This window comes from Centroberyx gerrardi, chromosome 14 (assembly GCF_048128805.1).
Source record: "Centroberyx gerrardi isolate f3 chromosome 14, fCenGer3.hap1.cur.20231027, whole genome shotgun sequence".
NCBI lineage: Eukaryota > Metazoa > Chordata > Actinopteri > Beryciformes > Berycidae > Centroberyx > Centroberyx gerrardi.
Window position 1 is genome coordinate 6,174,069 of NC_136010.1, and position 20,000 is coordinate 6,194,068.

At 41.2% G+C, this 20,000-nt stretch overlaps 2 protein-coding genes across 2 annotated transcripts in view; both read left to right on the top strand.

The window, feature by feature from the left end:
* The window catches only part of amt (aminomethyltransferase), a 7,634-nt gene extending 7,512 nt beyond the window's left edge, over positions 1 to 122 (top strand). Inside the window, exon 9 of the mRNA XM_071906824.2 lies at positions 1 to 122. This exon is cut by the window's left edge and continues 54 nt beyond it. Coding sequence (XP_071762925.2) covers positions 1 to 122 — 122 coding nt within the window.
* Positions 123 to 2,510: 2,388 nt separating this feature from the next.
* ifrd2 (interferon-related developmental regulator 2) overlaps positions 2,511 to 20,000 on the top strand; it is a 17,768-nt gene continuing 278 nt past the window's right edge. The window contains exons 1-12 of the mRNA XM_071906814.2: positions 2,511 to 3,035; positions 8,901 to 9,017; positions 9,792 to 9,876; positions 10,273 to 10,397; positions 11,078 to 11,235; positions 13,105 to 13,158; positions 13,757 to 13,935; positions 15,267 to 15,375; positions 15,729 to 15,863; positions 16,333 to 16,461; positions 16,693 to 16,785; positions 17,820 to 20,000. The exon at positions 17,820 to 20,000 is cut by the window's right edge and continues 278 nt beyond it. Of these exons, the coding sequence (XP_071762915.1) occupies positions 2,993 to 3,035; positions 8,901 to 9,017; positions 9,792 to 9,876; positions 10,273 to 10,397; positions 11,078 to 11,235; positions 13,105 to 13,158; positions 13,757 to 13,935; positions 15,267 to 15,375; positions 15,729 to 15,863; positions 16,333 to 16,461; positions 16,693 to 16,785; positions 17,820 to 17,900 (1,308 nt within the window). The 5' untranslated portion in view covers positions 2,511 to 2,992 and the 3' untranslated portion in view covers positions 17,901 to 20,000. The remainder of the gene's footprint in view (positions 3,036 to 8,900; positions 9,018 to 9,791; positions 9,877 to 10,272; positions 10,398 to 11,077; positions 11,236 to 13,104; positions 13,159 to 13,756; positions 13,936 to 15,266; positions 15,376 to 15,728; positions 15,864 to 16,332; positions 16,462 to 16,692; positions 16,786 to 17,819) is intronic.

A 20,000-nucleotide genomic window follows, 5' to 3' on the forward strand; every position in this document is an offset into this window, starting at 1 on the left:
GTTACGTGGACGCAGCGTTCGCTAAGAACGGAACCGCCATCCAGGTGGAGGTCAGGAAGAAAGCCGTGCCCGCCGTCGTCAGCAAGATGCCCTTCGTACCCACCAACTACTACTCTGGATAGGGGAGGGGGGCGCACACACACACATATAAACACACACACACACACACACACACACACACACACACACACACAAATATTTACACATGCAAACACACTCAAAGAAACAGGTGTTTGTAGGAGCCAAGTTCACACAAGAGACTCTGCATGTACACACACACACACACACACACACACACACACACACACACACACACACACACACACACACACACACAGAGGAGCGTTCTCCCACTCTCTCCCAGTTTGAGTATTCACCAATGCTGCCCCCCTCTGTTTACCTCCAGCAACGCAACACCAACATCAGACTGAGGCAGATAAAACATTGGAGTGGATCGAGTTCTCTGAGTGAAAAAAAAAAAAAGCCAAAATCATAAACCATAATAGAATATGAATGCTAGTCTTGTGTGACCAGACCAGCGATTCTCAATCATAATCACTTCCATCGCCAAGTTAAATGTAGAATAATTTATCTTAGAAAGTAGAGTTTCACAGTCAATACTGACACAGCAAATGTAACACCAAGAGACAGTGTAAGACATATTATAGACAGTATGCTTTACATAAACTACATACATTAAATATTCCATAGATGTGTGTGTTTGAGCAGCATACAGTGGCATACAGTATGGTTGCATCTGTAGAGGGAAGTGTAAGTTTTAACAGAATGAGATGCATGAAGTAAATTCTGAGCAGTATTGTTAAATCTTGGGAAATGTAGAAATACGAGCCTATATGTTCTGTTAACAAGGTTTTATAGGCAGACGGCAGAGTTCAACTCAAGCAAAATGACTGGAGTCCAGCACACTGTAACTTACTTTCAGCGAATACAAAGAGCTAAACTATGTAAATCCAAGAAACACAAATATTTAACTTGCTTTTGGCTATAGATATTGCAGCTCAGTGGCACACTGTGTTGAAACCTGTGTTGAATAGGCTTTGCTAATGAAACATCATGTTGGTATCGATGTAATCTTTCACCACTGGACCAAAACAATGTGATTCCAAATGGTTCTTTTGATACTGAAGCACCCGGCATCAAGGCTAGAACCACGCAACCTTATTTCTTCATTGCTACCTTTTTCAAGTCAAGTGCATGTTTGACGTTTTGTTATGAAATTATGAATTAAATATCATTGAGACAAATTTTAATTAACCATATTATTAGCCACTCTTCCACAGCAGTGTCAAGTGGGGCCTACCGGGGCCGGCGCAAAAGCCTTACAACGCAGAATTAAAAAAAAAACCATTTTGCTAATTAAAGCAGAAATGCCAGCTTGATTCTTGCAATTAGATGTCAAAATATCCTATCAAGTTCTTGTTTGGGGGATTTTGAGCCCGGCTGGCCCCTGTTTATAGCCTATTGTCAATAGCCTGGTTTCCACATCAGATTCAAACTTGGTTAGCCTGTTTGTCAGACTGTTTATAATATCTTGAACTTTAAAGAGAAAGCTTACAATGGTACAATAATAGTCTAACTAAGTTGTTAATTTTCATTATGTATGTTCTGTGTGGTTTACTACTGAAATGTCTTGAAAATTTACATTAAATTAGGAGGTTCATGTTGGACTGTCTGGAGCTCTGAATGCCTTATTTTATCAAAGTAATAACATAGACTTTATATAAAAGTAATACTACTGATTTATATGTTAGTTTTTGCCAGCTCTGTCTTGAAGGTGAACTGTGTGGCTGAGTATGGATGATATTTCATACCCATTTAATATTTAACTGAAGGTTTCTACAACTAGATTTTGTTTTACTTAAATGTTTTTAAATAACATTTTTATTTGATTAGAAAATGTCTTCTATTGAATAAAGTCAGTTTCCTTATCATGTGTATATGACTCGTCATTGATAAGACAATAACGATATGAAATGTTTTTTTCTACTTAATCCCCTCTCACTTAATCAAGACATTCTTCTTTACATGACTAGGGTCAATCACTTGTTTGATTTACTTTGAAAGTTGATCTATGTATGTGGAATTTAGGCCGCTGGTTCCCAAAGTGGAGTCTGGGGATCCCAAGAAAAAAATGAGGAATGGTATAATTTGACTAATATTTAATTCACTAGAGGTTAGCTTAATAAGAAAATGTGTAAGAATGACCGTTGTGATCATAGGCTTCACTTTCTCCAGTGTTATCTATCCACCTACAGTATGGATCAGTTTTAAACTAAGTCATATCTAACAACAAAAATCATATAAAACAAAAATCCTCCAAGGTGTGTTTTTGTGTGGACACAAAAGTGTTCTGTTTCCTAATGTGGATCTATTTGGGGGCTCCGTCAAGTTTGGGAACCCCTGATTTAGGCATTCCGAAAAGGGGGGTTGTTAACAGAAATAACCTGGCAACCCCGGCTGCCGGTCTGATTAGCAGTTACCGAGGAGAAGATGGTGGACTTGGCGACAGCAACGTGCTCAAAACTCCGTCCTAAACACTTTGAAAAATACTTACCCTCTCAACCTGGTATTAGATATAGATTACCCGGGGACACTTATAGATAATACATTGAGAAAATCGTTGAGGAGAGTGAGTTTTTTCGCTGCTGGACAACTCTAATTCCAAGACGGAAGAAAGGCGGAGAGTTGCGGAACGTGGTGGTGTTTGTAAGAAAAAAAAAAAAAAAGAAGCTAGCTAACGTTAGCTAAAGTGTAAACAAAAGTGTGAAGAGGGTTGGATTTTGGGAGGTTTTTAACCCTGCTGTCGAGTTAGACCACGGGGACCATCCTGCCGTCTGCTGCTGCGTTCACACGAACTGTCAAATCTGTGGAGAGGGGATTTGACAGTTTGACTGATAGCAAGCTAGCTAGCTAACGTTAGCTAGCTTTGTTGTGACTTGGGAACAAACCAGCGGTGAAAGCACAGCTCGAAATGCCACGGAGTAAAAAGGGGAAACGTGGCTCCAGTAAGCCGGGTGAGTAGCAATTATCGGTGAAACGGCAACCTTGTTTACTGCTGATCTACATTCTCGCAAGACATCAGTAGCCTTAATTGGTTACTTTGAATATGACAGTTATAATCAAAGTGCTGAACACTGTGCAGTTTGATCGCCACACCTTAAAGCCAGACTAGTATCTATCTAGCCTAGCTAGCAGTCAAGATACCCATACCATATGGAAGCAAAGGTAAAGCGACCCAGCTTGTTGCTTTTCTAACTTACCTGCCTTATAAATAATTGTATAGCCTGCATCATGTGTGTGAATTGTAATCTGCAGCTTCGGAGTGTGAGTGTATGTGTAGCCTGCAGGTGTTTGTTCATGGCATTTGTGTTGGTGGTTTGCATGCATGTGAAAACTTTGATGACCATTACTTGTAGATCTATTGAGCCGGTTGTCAGAGAAATGTGATACATTCGTAGTGGTTAACCAGAGATCTCGGCTAACATCCAACAGCCTGGCTTCACTTGCTAAAATTGAGCACCTGTAAGGGTAACCGCATGGCCGCATGGTATTTATAGCAGTAGTGTCCTGTCACTGAAAACCGGTGACGGTAGACGAAAAATCGTGCTAGGAGGCTTAAAACAATCCATGCATGTTCTAGGGTCTTCTTTCTTTCTTTGTGGTCAGATCTCATTATGTTTGCATATGAATTTAATTGATTTCCGTGCAGTTCAGTCACCGTGTGTGTGTGTGTGTGTGTGTCTGAGAGGGGAAAACACATGTTCATGTCATTGTACAGTAGTGGTGCGGACCATGCATGTGCCTACAAGGGCGTTACAGGCCGCCCCCTACTCTTTATGGAGTGACGTAGGTCGGTCAAGCACACGCATCACGTGCAGCGCCTACACACACACACACACACACACACACGCTCGCACACACACTCCCTCCCCTCTGGATTGTGGAATGTAGATGCCTGTAAGAGAAGATTAAACTGAGAGAGAAATGGTGAAACAGACTAATGGGATTATTGAGTATTTTTTCTTTTAATTTAATTTCTGGCTTCCTAATACTGCAGCATTATGAAGCAGTGCTATTCAGTATTGTGCAAAATCCATGTTTCAGTTTAATGAATTTGGACAGCGGAGCTCAGTTCTGACGTTTTCTTCTCCATCATGGTCATCCCGTCCCTCTCATCACATCCCTTCCTTCCCTCCTTCCATCCATCCACCCGTCCCCTTCTCATTCATGCATCTCTCCCTTCATCCACTGTTTTTACTCATCCCTCCATTCGCCCATACATCCTTCTAACATTCCTCCACCCATCTATACATCCTCTATTTCATCCATCCATTCTTCCATCCACCTATCCATCCTTCCATCGTCTCCAGGATCTCTCCGGCAGGAGGTTCTTCAGCTGCAGCTGTCGGCTAAAGGCACACTGTCGTTAAAAGGTAATTCCTCCAACCTTTGACCCCTGTCCTTCATGCCCAACTTGAAGCCCGTTCAGAAGTTCTTGAACCCAGCGTCCGTGCATGCAGAAAAACCCAGTGGCCACTCACAAGCTGTAACCCAGATCCTCCATCTACATTCAACAGTTAAACTCTTCCCTCATGCATTACTTACTCAGGCTACTTAGCCTACTTAACTGACTGACTGACTTCACTGTGCCCTCTTTGTTGTTATGCAGCGCAATAACACCAAATTCAATCAATCTTCTTAGTTTCTTTGGTAATTCGACGGTCCCTCATGCATGCCGAGCTTGAGCACCACAAGTCGAACCACCCTCATGCTGAGCTTGAAGACGAGCATCACTTTAAGGCATATTCTCCACATCCGACTGGCTGCTAACATCTGCACCATTCGCTTTGTCCCGAGTCCTGACTTGTTTCCATCACGCCATTAATTTTTTACCTAAAACCTCTCCTGCCATCCAGCTTCCATCCTGCATGGGCTGACATTGAAAAAGTCTGGATTCAGTCATTCGTTGCTTCCTACCGAGGTTTTGTTCTCCTTCTCTCTCTCTCTCTCTCTCTCTCTCTCTCTCTCTCTCTCTCTCTCTCTCTCTCTCTGTCTCTCTTTTCTCGATGCAGGGTTCATGATACCATACCGTCATTTGTAATATAACCTACCATTACTGTTCTGTTGCTCTGCCAGCCCATACAGCCTAACCTGGTGCCTTGTGTTATTTTCTATAGTTTTTGTATTGATGTCCTCATTCCCAGCTTTGTCTCCTTATTTCAAGCCTTTGTGTGTTGTCCTCACCACATTGCTATGCATTGTTTGTGCTATTTTTTGTACTTGGCCATTGTTTTGAGCAATTGTTGGTTTGTTCTTGTGGCAAGCGAGACAACAGCCTGCCTGCAGCTTGGTATTGTTTGCTCCAGAGAAACCTCCTATCTAAGCCAAAGTAACTGCTTTCCTATACAGTGTTTACTGTAGAGCTGTTTTGTAGATGCAGGGGTGGAAGTGATTTGGTTTCTGAGGCCCAGGTTGGTTCCAAGGCCCATTTGAGGATTAGTTCGAGTAGGCGTTGCAGTTTGAGAAGGCTCTTAATTGGATATTAACGCCATGAAATATGAATAATGGGGGTGGGAGGAAATAATGGCAGATGATGGATTTTCGTTACATTTTCCTAACTGTAAATGCACCACAGCTAAATGCCTGTAAAGGAAACTGGTTATTTAATCTTCCTGGGAGTCGTGTCTCTTTCATTCGGAGCGTGCACTAGTAGTTGCTCCCGCCCCTTTTCTCACTAGCCAGATCAGAAGTCTTATTTGTCAATCAGCAGAGCCCCTTCCACTGGAAATGACTGGTGGAGCTGGTTGAGTGATTGCTGTGTAAGCAGAAAGTAGGAAAGTTGAGGCGACACGTGAGACGGGGCAGGGAAAACACACTGCACATAACCCAGTTGTGCGTGGGCAAGCCTGTGTGGGTAGGTGTGTAGCTGTGTTTGTGTATGAGTGTATAAATGTGTAACTGTGGGTGTGTAACGTGCACAAGGGAGCTGGGGGTTCAAGGATGATCACTAGGAAATGGCTTGCTGATACAGGCTTGCAGAGTGTGTTATCTCAGCTATGAACAGTAGGTTTGTGAGAGAAAACCCACAGGCTGTTCTGTCAGAGAAGGCAAAGTACTGCATAAGAAAATCAGGTTAGCGAGTGCCGCGTTTCAGGTTTATCATGTAAAGGTTAAAAACAGTGAATGTGCTCTTTAGTATGAGGTTAGTTCTTCAGAAAAGAAATCCCAGGTACTCTTTGTGAATAAATTAAAAAACCCATTAACCTCTCCAAAAGGCTGTGGAGGCCTTGGATATTATCCAGCGCTACAGACTAATCATTTTAGCATGTTCTTCTCAAAATACACTTATCATAAAGGGGTGCTTGTGCCACTTGACATTCAGTGTAGAGATGGGGAATTTTCACAGATCTTAAATTTCATTTCTGTGCTTTAGGGCTGCACAATTGATAGTGTCTAATCGGTATATATAGCAATTTCACTTTTGAGATGCCAAAAGTGCAGTAAAATAAAAAAGTTTAGGAGCTCATGTTTGGAAGAAATGCCACAGTAGAGCCTGTTTCTGCACAGAGCCAAAACTGGGATATTACTGTGAAGAAGGCTTTTCTGGCTTTTCTGGCATTCTGACGTCAGCTGTTTGCCCAGAAAGCTCCACAGCATCTTTTATGATTTGCAAGTCAGTAGCAGACTCGAGGCTTTACTGTTCGTTGCTTTCACAGGAGGAGCCATGCCAGGTCTGCACTTTTCTCAAGAAAATTAAGTTTTACAAGCACTTACACACCCAACTCTGACTGTGTAATAGACTGAGATAATATAGCAGCTATTAGTAGGAACACATCTTGCAACTATTGTGACATTTTTGGCATTAAGCTGACACTGTTATCCAGAGCAACTTGCAGTGAGTCAATAGTAAGGAGTTCAGTGTCAAAGCTACAGCGCCAGAACAACAGATGCAACAAATATTGACCTGCTGCTGTCACCATTTTACCAGGCAACAAGGATTTTAGAAGAATAGTAACTAACCTTCAAATGATAGCTAGTTTCATTGTTGGTAAATTTACTAGCCATAGATAAAATGTATTGGCATTTGACTTGTGGCTGGTGGTAATATCCCAACCCGAATGCTTCACTGTCATAGTGTAAAGAATAGGGCGATGGGTCAGCTCTAGTCAGATGGCTGAACTTTAGCCTAGTTTACACACTCAGCTCTGGTGTCCAGGATCCAATTACTGATTCAAATACTTTTCTGGGATTGATTAGGCCTAATATATAAACAATTGAACAATACCAGAAAGGTGCCAGCTGGGTGCTCATATTTACATTTCTGGTTAGGCGTTTAGCTCTTACTTAAAGGAATAGAATATTTTCATGAATTGCTATTGATGCAGGTAGCCTAGTAATAAGGATATGCAAAAACAAAGTAAACGAACGTTTTCATGTACAAAGTAACTCACTTCTGATGGATAGCCTACACTACATCTCCCATATCGCACTGCTGCAACAACCACTGTGACCTCTGGGTCACATTGACTGACCTGGTTGACCTGCCAGTACACACACACACACACACACACACACACATACATACACACACATAATGACCATTCTGGACTCGTACACACTGAATGAATGAATAAATGAATGCCCCCTCTAGTCTCCCGTAATCCCACCAACAGTAGAAAGTCCTGAGCCAGCAGGAACCATAGGGTTAGCTTAGCTTAGCTAGCCTAGCCCTTGTCCCATGTCCAGTACAGACTGAGTCCAAAAATCTGTCCCGCCCTTACCCATACACACAGGGCACGCTAATGAAATCAGAAATTAGGAAGTAATACTGCTTAATGGAAGATTCTTCCACTATCTGCCATTTGTATTTTTGGGATACTGAGTCCGCGCTTGGAGCTTTTTCTCAGTTTTGCATATGACAGATTTGTGTTCCCAGTTTATCCCTGTGGGTGTGTGTGTGTGGGGGGTGGGTCAGTGTGTGTGTGTGTTGGCGTGTCTCCATCTATAAGGAGAGCTCTCCTGGTGTACAGTTACTGACAAAAGAAGACAGCTGAGCAGAGCTAGCCTACAGTCACCTTCCCTAAACCTGGTGTTACGCACTGCTGGGAAATGGCCACCAGCCAAATGCTGTCAAATTTTGGCTGTGGCTGCTTATAGTTTTTATTCCACTTGGGCAGTTAACCAACCATCATTATGAGGCTTTTTTCCCTTTTTAGAAATCATAATTGGCTGGTAAAATATTTAGTTTGGCTAGTGAATTTTGGAAACTGCCAAACTGGCCAGACTGATAAAGTTTGGCCACATGTTGCTGCCTTTTCTCTGGAGCTAAAGACACTAATGCACTGGGCAACTAATGGGGTAAAGTGCTGTTGTGGCTTAATAACATTGTGGCTTATTGTAAGGGAACATTTGAACACACTTTGACCCAGTCTTGCTTGTTGCCTGCTATGATCATTGCCCAAAAATCTAGGCAATACTTCGTCACTGCCTTAACAACTGCTGGCAGTGAACATTTACAGTAGCAACCCCCTCCATAACACTGTCATGATGAGATGCCCAGCGTTGTTTAGTTCAGCTGGTTTTGTATCACCTCCTGTCACCTAGCAACAGCCATGGAGCAGGGTTGTGGAGCCAACATGGCTGCCGCTGACAACAGCAAATATCCAAACATGCTTTATTAACTCGCATTATGATTCTACAGTGATATTTCAGTCACACCGGATCATTCTGTCTCTTTTTCCACTATCCCTGCAAGCTCTCTCCCTCCCTATTTCCTTACTTTCTTTCCACATCCTCCCATGTTTTCCTTCCCTCTGTCTTTATATACCCTCCCTCCCTCCCTCTCATTTTAATTTCTCCGTCTTTCTCTTTTTTTCTAGGTGGTAAAAATGGGGTGAAAGGAGAGTCGGGTGCCAGTGATGACGACCTGGCATCTGATGTTCTCAGCCACTACAGCAGTGCCAGTGAGAGCGCCTCCGTCCTGGAGGAGGGCACAGGTCTGTACAGAAATACTCTTACATACATACACAGTTAAACACCCCATGAAATGGCATCTTGATTTGATGTATTTCCTGTTGAAACAGGATGTTGGGGCAGGACGTAATGCAGTGAGGGATCATTCAAAAGTCTAAACCAACGGAATATGAGTCGGGGAGAGAAAGACATTTTATTTGATGGGAGGGGTGCGGAGGGGCGGGATTGTTCAAAAATCTGATGGGTTTTATTGGTTAGAAATGTATATTTACACCTACTAGTGCAGCATGAGGTCACCATGAAAGATACTTTGAGATACTTTTCCACAAGTAAAAGTAATGGGAATTTATTTCATGGGGACTTTAAACTAGTGCGTTTAAAAAATTGTCTGTGTTCTGGATAATGGCATAAGTATATACATCCACCAATTTAAATAAGTACGACTTAACCTTTTATTGTTTATTTGGATCCCCATTAGTTATTACCAAGGTAACAGTTATTCCTCCTGCAGTCCACAAAAATATTATGACTTACAGATAACAAAATGATTGGTGGCAGCAAAGTAAAACTCATGTGAATCTTGTTGAAGTCATCAGTTATTTCAAGAGCTGACAAATTAGAACAAATTAGTTACATTTTAGAGGATTCAATTACCTTTATTCCCCCACCTAAAATGAAGCGTTTCCACATGATTTCAATTAAACTTGCTTATAGTTACCAGTACCCATACATAGTACATACATACCCATATAGAGTGTGTTGACTGGGCCTGACTGTGTGTTGACTGTCCATCACAGGAGGGGAGCCGGTGGATGAGCAGACTGCCCAGGAGGAGACAGAAGACAAACTCAAACAGTGTATAGACAACCTGATGGATAAGAGGTGAGGGTTTTTGGGCTTCCTGGTGTCTTAGAGGTCTAAGACGCGTACCATGTATCGCACATTTACCATGTAAACATGACATCCCGGGTTCGAATCCGGCCCAGAAACCTTTGTCGCATGTCATCTTCCTCTCTCTCCCAATCTTTCCTGTCCCTCTCAACTTTGAACAATCTAATAAAGGAAAAAATGATTTTATTTTCATCCAATCACTACCAATTATAGACAAGATCCCAGCTTCACTGAGGACATACTGTATCAGAAATGTCAGGAATAAACAGGAAGACAAACTCAGTGTGACGACTCACCTTGTCCCTCTTGATCTCCCCCCCTTCTCTCTCTCTCTGTCTCTCTCTCTCTCTCTCTCTCTGTCTCTCTCTCTCTCTCTCTCTCTCTCAGTGCTAAGACTCGCCTGGCAGCCCTCGAGTCGTTGCGACAGGCCTTCTCCTCCAGAGTGCTGTATGATTTCCTGATAGAGCGACGCCTCACCATCAGCGACTGCCTGGAGAGGAGTCTTAAAAAAGGTGAGAGAGAACAGAAGTGTGTGTTTGAGTTGTGAGTTGGAAAGTTGTGTTCCAATGTACTCTGTATGAATAAATTGACAAGATGTACTTTTATTTTTCAACGCATGTTTACCTGACACTTTGTGTACATATGTATGACCTTCTGTAGAAGTACATCCTGTATATTTACAGTAAATTCACAGTTGTTTTCTTCATATTCCCATATTCTTCTCATTGTGATATATTCCATAAATATTTATTTTCTAATGTTTCCACCTGTTTCATACTGAAAATATTTAATGTTCTTCAAATTTTCATATTCTTAATTAATTCTTTTCGTACACCCTTATAATCCTGTAATCCATACTTCTTCCCCATACTTTTCATTCATACGTTAATTTTCTAGTGTTAAAATTGTTGGTTGCCTATGTTTACATAACCTCCGATTTGCTCTGTTCTTGTTATATTGTATTTTTCTGATTATATTCTATTTTTCTTTGCTGTAGCCTATTACTGTTTGCTGCTGCAATAGTCCAGTTTCCCCACAGGAATTAAAGGTTCATCGTATCTTAGTGCTGAAAACATTTTGTTCTCCTCTCTCTCTAGTTGGAGGAGAAGCGGAGGCAGCATCAGCTACAGTTACTGATAAACATAAATAATAATCGGTTTAATTTCCTCTCCCCTTCCCTCCATGTGTCCAGGTGGCGGGGAGGAGCAGGCGGCGGCAGCCACCGTCTTCGCCCTGCTGTGTGTGCAGCTGGGGGGCGGAGACGAGGGCGAGGAGGGCTTCAAGATGCTCCGCCCCATCCTCAGCACCATCCTGATCGACGGCGGCGCCAACGTATCGGCGCGCCAGAGTGTGAGTGATTACTTTTTTTTTTTTTTTTTTTTTTTTTTATTACAGGCAAAAATACACATAACACACACGACAATATGACATGACAATATATCCTCACAAAAAAGAAAAGAAAAAAAAAGATAAAATAAAATAGTAGTAATAATAATAATAAAGTGAGTGATTACTTAAGCTGCAAACCTTGTCTCAAATTCTGTAAAAGTTGTGAGATGGACGGGTTAGTGTCTGTGATTTTTACATCCTGGAACTTAATGTTGTTTTTAAGCAATATCAGGAAGTATTGGGAAACATTAACAGCTTGCTGATTGCAGCACCATAACCTTTATTTCACCAGTTATTCCCATCTTAGTCAGGTGTGTCTTAGAAAAAACAATCTAGGAGAGACCTGATGAAGAAAGTATCATGGTAAACATAAAAGTTGCAAACTAACAACATAAATCAAACAAACAACATCTTTGTCAATAGATGAGTCTGGTTCAGCCCAAAGTGCAGCGAGTGCAAATTTTGAAATGCGTTTCTCCCACACAGCCGTTCAAACCACTCACCTCTGTTGTTGTACAGCAGTCAAGTGACTCGTAACTCCAAAATTCAGTTAATAGGATTAAAGGTAAATTCCACTCTAAAACAGAATTCACATACCATATTGCTATGAAGTTAGACTGAGCAGAGAGTTTGAAGAGATATGTTCCAAAATGCTTTATATCCATTTATGACAAAAATCATGATGTGAAGTTCATCGTTCAATATATCTGGAGTATAGAGGAGCCAGTCTGTGAGTGTTATTGTTTTATAGTTGCATAATGACACTTTTTCAAATGGCGGATGCATCATTTTGGAATAAAACCCTTCTTTTGTGAACACGGACAGCTCTCTCTCACCCACCATTCACTGCTGGCAAATTTTAGCTGTGGGTGGAGGCTTTGTCTCTCTGCTAGCCACATGAACAGCAACCAACCATCATTTGTGTTTGGAGTTCCTATTCTATGCTAAAGATTTGATCAGCTGGTAAAAAAAGTCAAAGTTGCTGGTGAATTTTGATAAGAACCAGCATCTGTTGCCTGTTCAAAAATTTTTTGAGCAGATTCTGTTTTAAGGTGGATTGCCCCTTTTAAGGCGAGTTTCCCAGCCTGTCTAAATGACAGCTTTGACTTTTAAGTGTCATCACACCCTCGTCATCTGCCATTTTCTGCCCTTTCTCTAAATTTTGAAAACAAACAGAAGGCTCAGAAACACGAGGCTGGCCGGTGTTGAAGGGACTCTTGAAGACGCCTCCCACTGCGCTCCATTCACCTTATTCACACAGCAGACATGTTTATCACTCAGGGGTGGGTAGATCTACCTGGAAGAGAAATACAACCCAAAAATATGATCACAATATACAGTACTGTGTAAAAGTCTTAGGCACCCAAGAGTTTTTATATAAATTGTGTCTTAGATGTTTATTCATTTTTTTCTGCATTACTGTGTCAGTAGATTGCTCTTTATAGTACATTTTTTGATATTTAGAAACTTTTCATTTCATTATTTTTGAAAGCATCTTCGCTTTACTTTTTTTCTTTTACATGTGCCTAAGATTTTTGCACAGTACTGGTATATATTTTTGTTTTCCTCTACAGTTGGGCTGCAGTGGAAAACAAAAAAAAAATGTTGTGATCATCAAACCAGACAGTTTACCCCTTTAGTGGCATTTTTTTTAGGTCATGGAAGCCTGGTGCAGTCTGTTATGCATTTCTACAAACCTCAACAAGTTGTGTCAGCAGCATAGAGAAGGAGGTTACTGGGTTAGTGTTTTTGTCTGTCTGCCTCTGTCTGTGTTTAATGACTTGTTAAATGACTTGATTATTTGACTTGTGTTGCCTCTGTCTCTGCCAGTGTGCCAGAGCCCTGGGGATGTGCTGCTACGTCTCTGCTGCTGAAGAGGGAGAGGTGAGAACAGCTCACTCTTCTTGATGGCTGAATCAGTCATGTCACCGGTTCCCAAAGTGGGGTCCGAGGACCCACTGGGGGTCCCGGAGGGGGTGCCAGGGAATCCCCAGCAAAATGGGGAATAATTTCACTGTTGGCGCATTAGTTTTGAAGTTAGGACAGTGAAAGCTTGCTGGAGGAATATCTTTAGATCGGAGGTGTCTCTCTCCCCACTGTTACAGTATAAACAGTTGTTACAAAATTATATCCAACAACAAAAACTTTCTCAGATTTCTCAGACAAAATCTTATCAAATGTGGGTTTATGGCCTAATGAAGCATAATGGAAGCCATGAGTCATGATACACAGGCAACAGCTTGCCATGAACTTTAACCGCCAGCATACATTTTCTTTTTTATCTCCACTGTAATGATGTCTCTATCTACTTGACCTGATCTCTCTCATTCGTCTTTTCGATCTCTCTCTCCTTCCTCTTCTCTCTTTCATCCTCTATCTCTTTCTCTTAATCTCACTTTTTTTCCTCTCTGCTGGTACCTCTTTTTCTCTCTTCCCTCTCACTGCTTCTTGCACTCTGTCTCTCTCACTCTCTCACTCTCAGGACCTGGTCAAGTCGATGACCCACCTGGAGAGCGTCTTCATGTCTTCCTACCCCAACAGAGAGGGAACGCTGCCCACGCCCAAACCCGGCATCCCGGGCCTCTACAGCGCCGCCCTGCATGCCTGGGCGCTGCTGGTCACCCTCTGTCCCGCATCCAGACTCTCTGTGCTGCTGGACCTGTGAGTGGAATATGCAAAACAGAAACACATCCCTTTGTACCTCATTTTGCCCGGTCCATGTCTCTGATGTCTCAAGGCTCAAAAACCCTTGGAAAACAAAACGATGGAAAAATATATTTCTAGTGGCAAGAAAGTGTATATAAATTCTGGTAAACAATTTGACTCAGCAGAAATAATAATAAAGCAGTAACAATACATTAGCTTAATAATTCTTCCACATAGCTGTATGTCTTACATGATGACATGACATTAAGCACACAGTCCATGTCAGACTGTATACTGTAAGATTTGTTCTCTGTTTTCACGTTTTTGAGAAGTTCGTTCTCTCTAAGATGAGTTGGGAAGAACGTTCTCCACAAGGACTCAAGTATCAACTTGGCATTTTTGGATTTGATAATCACCACCTGTGTATAATCCAGGAATGCAAATTTTGAGTCATTTCATTGATTTATAGGCAAAGAAATGGAACCAATTAAATTGCTAGTCCACAAATATCAATGCTCTCTCTGTCAATTCAATTTCAATTCAAATGGGCTTTCCTTGCTTGAAATACAAAGGTACTTATTGCCAAAGCAACATATACAGATACAAATTAAAATGATAATGACGGTACTAACAATACAAATGAAATAAGAAACTAGCTCAAAACGATTAACAAATCATTCTATTACCAAGTAAACATTAAAACAATTTATCTGATGACAGTGGTGTTTTTAGGCTTTCATTGTCTCTTGTTTTGAACTATGACAGGTAAACACATCTAGCAGCTAATGTGGCATAACTCACTTCTTTCTCCAAAAATATACTGTATTTTATCACCTAGGAGAAGATTTTCAAACTTGGTTAAATTTGGGAAAGTACACCACCAGTCAAAAGTTTGTTTTTTCATTCTCTTAAAGCCATTTTGATCTAAAGGCTTATGCTTAAGTGAAGTTGATGCCTATGTATGAATTTCTTTCCAAAGCCTTTGCCTTTCTATCAAGGCAAAGGGCGGCTACTTTAAAGAATCTAAAATATAAGATAGTTTTGATTTGTTTAACACTTTTTTGGTCCCTGTATAATTCCATTTGTGTTATTTCATAGTTTTGATGTCTTTATTATTATTCTAAAATGTGGAAAATAGTAAAAATAAAGAAAAATGCATGTGTCCAAACTTTTGACTGGTAGTGTATAACTTTCACTGCCTGTGACGGCCTGTTTCTACGGCCAGGCTGTGTTCATGGAGTCTGTGTTTTGTCAAGGATTTTCTCAGTTTAGGATCGGTCACAGTAGTGAGGTAGTCTGCCAGTGTGCACACTGTCTGTTTACTGTCTCTGTCTCTCTCCCTGCAGTCACCTTCCCAAGCTGCAGGCCTGTCTGGAGAGCAGCGACGTCAACTACAGGATCGCAGTGGGAGAGACCATCGCCCTGCTGGTGGAGCTAGGACGTGATATAGATGGGGTAAACACACACACACACACACACACACAACTGTCTATACCTGAGGGGAGACATAGTCAAATTTGAAGCAAACACACACATACTAAAGGGAGGAATCCACACACACACACACACAGTATAATAAACAAAAACACACAGGATCACTATAAGAGAGACTTTTGCTTGACTGGTGAAGCTGGGAAGAAACATTACAGGGGTAGAAATAAGAAATTAAAGAACACACACACACTCAAACACAAATACCTTGTACCTAGCTGTCACCATTATACCCATAATTACAGTTTAAAGAGAAACTCTGGTATTATTGCCATATTACTGCACTATAATTTAGTCCCTTGCTTGTGTTTGTGTAGGACTTTGAGGTGGAGGAGAGTGACAGTCTGTGTGAGTGTCTGAAGGGTTTGGCCACAGATGGCAACAAACACCGAGCCAAAAACGACAGGAGAAAACAACGCTCCATCTTCAGAGAGGTGCTGCACTACATAGAGGTATGGACCGTGTGTGTGTGTGTGTGTGTGTGTGTGTGTGTGTGTGAGAGAAAGAGAGAGTAAAAAATGGAGGAAGAGTGATTATAAATTTGGAAGAACCCACAACTAAAGAACTCATTAAAAGCTATATTATTATCGTTTTTGCTGTTGTTATTATTATTAGTAGCAGTAGTAGTTGTCGTTTTATTAATAGTAGTATTAACAATAAAATATATTATTATTAAATCATTTTCTTTCTATGTTTGTAATTTGGTTAGTAAAAAAAATGGCTTACTAGCATTGTAACTGAGTAAATTAAAGTGAAAGATGGCTAAAACGTTGTTGGTCGCACAAAAAAAAATTGTTGGACCAAGAATGTTGTCTAGACTACTTTGAGTCCTGCTTTGAGTTTGGCTAGCAGTGTATTTATCACTTTACAGCTTTTTGTTATACTTATCTCCGTCTTTCTAACCTTCTCTTCCTCCTGCAGAATGAAGACTTTACGGAGGAGAAGATCAGGTTTGGAGTGGAGGGAGTTTACATCGACAGCTGGATGAGGAGGAGAATCTACGACGCCTTCAAAGAGATCCTGGAGTCAGGAGTCAGACACCATCTACAGGTTAGAAAACACACACACACACTCTCACACTTCTACATATACACTGCATCGCTGTGGGAGAAACCATCACTTTGCTAGTACACCTAGGATGAAATATAGATGAGGTAAACACTCTCACACAAGTGTATTTAATTTTTTAAGCATAGTTTCAGTTTCACAGTTGTATAATTCAGTTCCTAGCCCGTGTTCTTATTTTTTTGTGTGTGTTTTTGTTTTCGTGTCTCGGTGCAGTTCAACCCACTATTGAGAGACATCTTCGGCCTCGGCGCTCCCCTCATCCTGGACTCCGCTGTCAAAGCCAGCAAGATCTCACGCTTTGAGAAGGTAACTCCATCTCTTCTGGTCTTACATTTGAACCTGCACACTGGAATAAACTGACCTTGTCATGTATGTTGGAATTTTTCTTTTTTTTTATTCTTGTCTTGCTTTTATGCTGAAGCCTTGCTGAAACCACCGCTGCATTTCTGCTCCCTCTCCAAGAGGAAATGTTTGTAGAAATCAGGTTTTTACTGTCTTTTCAGCTGTTGGAAGTTAAAAGAAATGGCTCAGTAGAGTTTTGTGTTGCAGTACACTCACTTGGTTCCACTGTATTACTTTAAAAAGAAAGTTGTCTGCACTACTAAAGCAGGATAGATGCAAGATGAATACATGAAGGGGAGTTTTACAATGACGCCCACCGCAAGTCAGAATAAAATAATTACATTCAGGCTGTAAGTGCAACATGTGGATAGAAACAGTGTGTTCTCAAACATATTGAAGGCCTGAGCTGTATAGGCCTATTGTTCACATAAAGAACGTTTACAGCCATTATCACAGGAAGCTTTTTTTCTTCTGTTCAAACACAAAGCACAGCTGTGAGCGTCGCTGGTGACAGAGAGAGAAAGAGCTCAAAAGATGCGAGGAGCGTTGCATCATTCTTGTTGCTATGCAACTATTTTAAGTAGCGTTGGCTAGCTAAGCTGAAGTAACAAAGGGGATTACATTGTTAGAAATAAAATGGAACTAGAGAAAGTTAGCGATTGTTCTGCTTGCTCTTGAAGAGAACAGAGGATGTAGCTAAAGTTATAAAGTTAACATTGCTCACCTGGAAACTGGAAGAGGCTGATTACTTCACCAAAAACAGGTGCTGCTATGTTTTTTCTCTGACACTTATGTACACAGTGCAGCTAAAGTTGAGACATGTTCAGTTTGGAACATCACAAAATGAGAGGCAGATAGTTTGGAGGAAACGCGCACCTGCCGTGACCAAACCAATGAAAATAACTGGGAAAAAACGCACGCCTTTTAAAAAAAATCAGCCTATGTGATCACAGCCTAAGAAGTCTAATTGTGTTGCTCTCTCTCTTTTCCTCCAACAGCATCTGTTCAACTCGGCTGCCTTCAAGGCCAGGACTAAACTACGGAACAAAGTCAGGGACAAACGAGCCGACGTCATGTGAGAGGAGAGGAGGAAGAAGAAGAAGGGAACAGAGGAGAGGAGGAGGAGGAGAAGGAACGGTGAGAGAGGGATGGAGCGGATGAACGAGTGAACGAGTCGCTCCTTGGGGCCTGCTGGATGGCGAAGAAAGAGACAGGCTCATAAAGCTGCCTTCAACCCCTTACTCCACCCCTCCGCTGTCACACACACACACACACAAGACTTAACGAATGCTTTTTAAATAAACAGGGCTTTTTCATCTCTGCTCTTCCCCTGCTGCTTCCTTGGCCAGATTCAAGACAGCCACCATTTTTTTTTTTTTTTTCTCAGCTGTCAGAGGAAAAGAAGACGGAGAGTCGCTGCTATCCTTCTTGCAGCGTCTGTCTGCGGCCAATGTGCGTCGGCCATTTTGTGTCCTTCCTAGCAAACATTTGCTTTCACTCATTTTGGGACACAAAATGGGCCGACTGACAGCAAGCCACTGGGGTACAATCACAGCTGGGGTTTGGGTGGTGTTGGCAGTTTTTCCGATACTGGTTCTGATGCTTCAAAACGGATACCAATCCTAAAACAATAATTTTTCGATACCTTTCTATTCGAGATGAAAGTATATTCCATTATCCAGGAGAGTGAATCGTTGCTGTCAGGGGAAAACCTTGTTTCAACAAAATGTCAACTTCTCAGGAACTAAGAGAAACCAGCCTTGTTTTTAGCTTGATTACAGTGAATTTTGACATTATCCAGCGGCTTCTGAAACGGTTTCATCAGCTCAAAAGGCGGGAAAATTTTCTTAATCCATAGAGGAGCATGTAATCCCTCAATTTAAGTGAAAACATGAAAATCGCCAAAATTGGAATTACTCTGTTTTCACATAACAGCAAAATTTTCTGTTAAACTTGCTCAAGAACTTTCTAAATGAAATCAGAATGTGCTGAATTGATTTTATCAATAAATATACAAATAAAGTAAAGTATTAAGAAGTTTCATTGTAAGAATCAGACATTTTGAAGCTTTACGATACCTTTCGATACCTTTTGATGCCTTCCAGTAGATTGTTGACAAAAACCTGTGTGGTGCTGATAGGTATCGCTTTAATACCCAGCCCTCCAGTTCCCAGTGGCTTGTTTTAAGGCAGATTGGTCAGGTCTCTCTGCACATGTGTCTGTCCTCATTTCTGACATCAGTTGCCACATAAGCCACTTTTCCACAGCAGAGCCAAGCGGGACTAATCCGGTCCAGGGTTATCTCTCTAAAGCCTCATGTTACGGGATCAAGTTTTGGGGGGGGGGGGGGGGAAGCAAAACGAATGAGTGAATATTCCTGTTTGGTCCTGCAGTGGAAACCGGGCTCATTGATCCCTCCTGATTTCCTTAGTGGTCTTCACTCCAGACCCACAGTGGCTTCTTCAGCTGCCAAACCAGGAAGTGACTTTTGGAAACAATGCAAGCTAAAAAAACAAAAAACGTGTGTAGTGTTTGCTTGAGAGTGTATTTTATTTCTGATTTTTATTTAACACCGTGGAATAAAACACTTTAAAAAAACAACAACAACACAGAAACAACAAGATGCCTGATTTAAAAAAATAAAAATAAAATACATAAATAAAATCAAAGGGTTATAATATTGTTATCTTTGTATTAATATTTTTTGAGAGAGGAAAACAACCTTTTAACCATTTCTGGTGGTTAATTGTATTTTACTTTCTAATTTATTGAAAGGGGAGAACAGTACTGTGTGATTTTTAAGAAAATTAAAAATAAGAGCTGTTTACAGACACCAATTATGGGATGAGGACAACTAAAAGGAGAATTTCTAGTTTTTTCATGTATATTTTTAAAGCGGGTCGGTGGGGCATACAATCTATCTGTGTGTGTATTGCACACATGCATACAGACGTACGGTAGATGTGTACTTGAATCATGGGGGGGGGGGGGGGGGGGGCTGTCATATAGTGATGTGATGAGTTTGAATGATTGTCACTCTTTGACAAGCGATATATATTGATATATATATGCATGCCACTACCAGAGCTGTTGATTAGAAGAGTTTGGATGTTGCTGTTTTCACTTGCGGTCACATTAGCATCTAAAAGTATATGTGACAGGTGAATTATCAGAAGCTT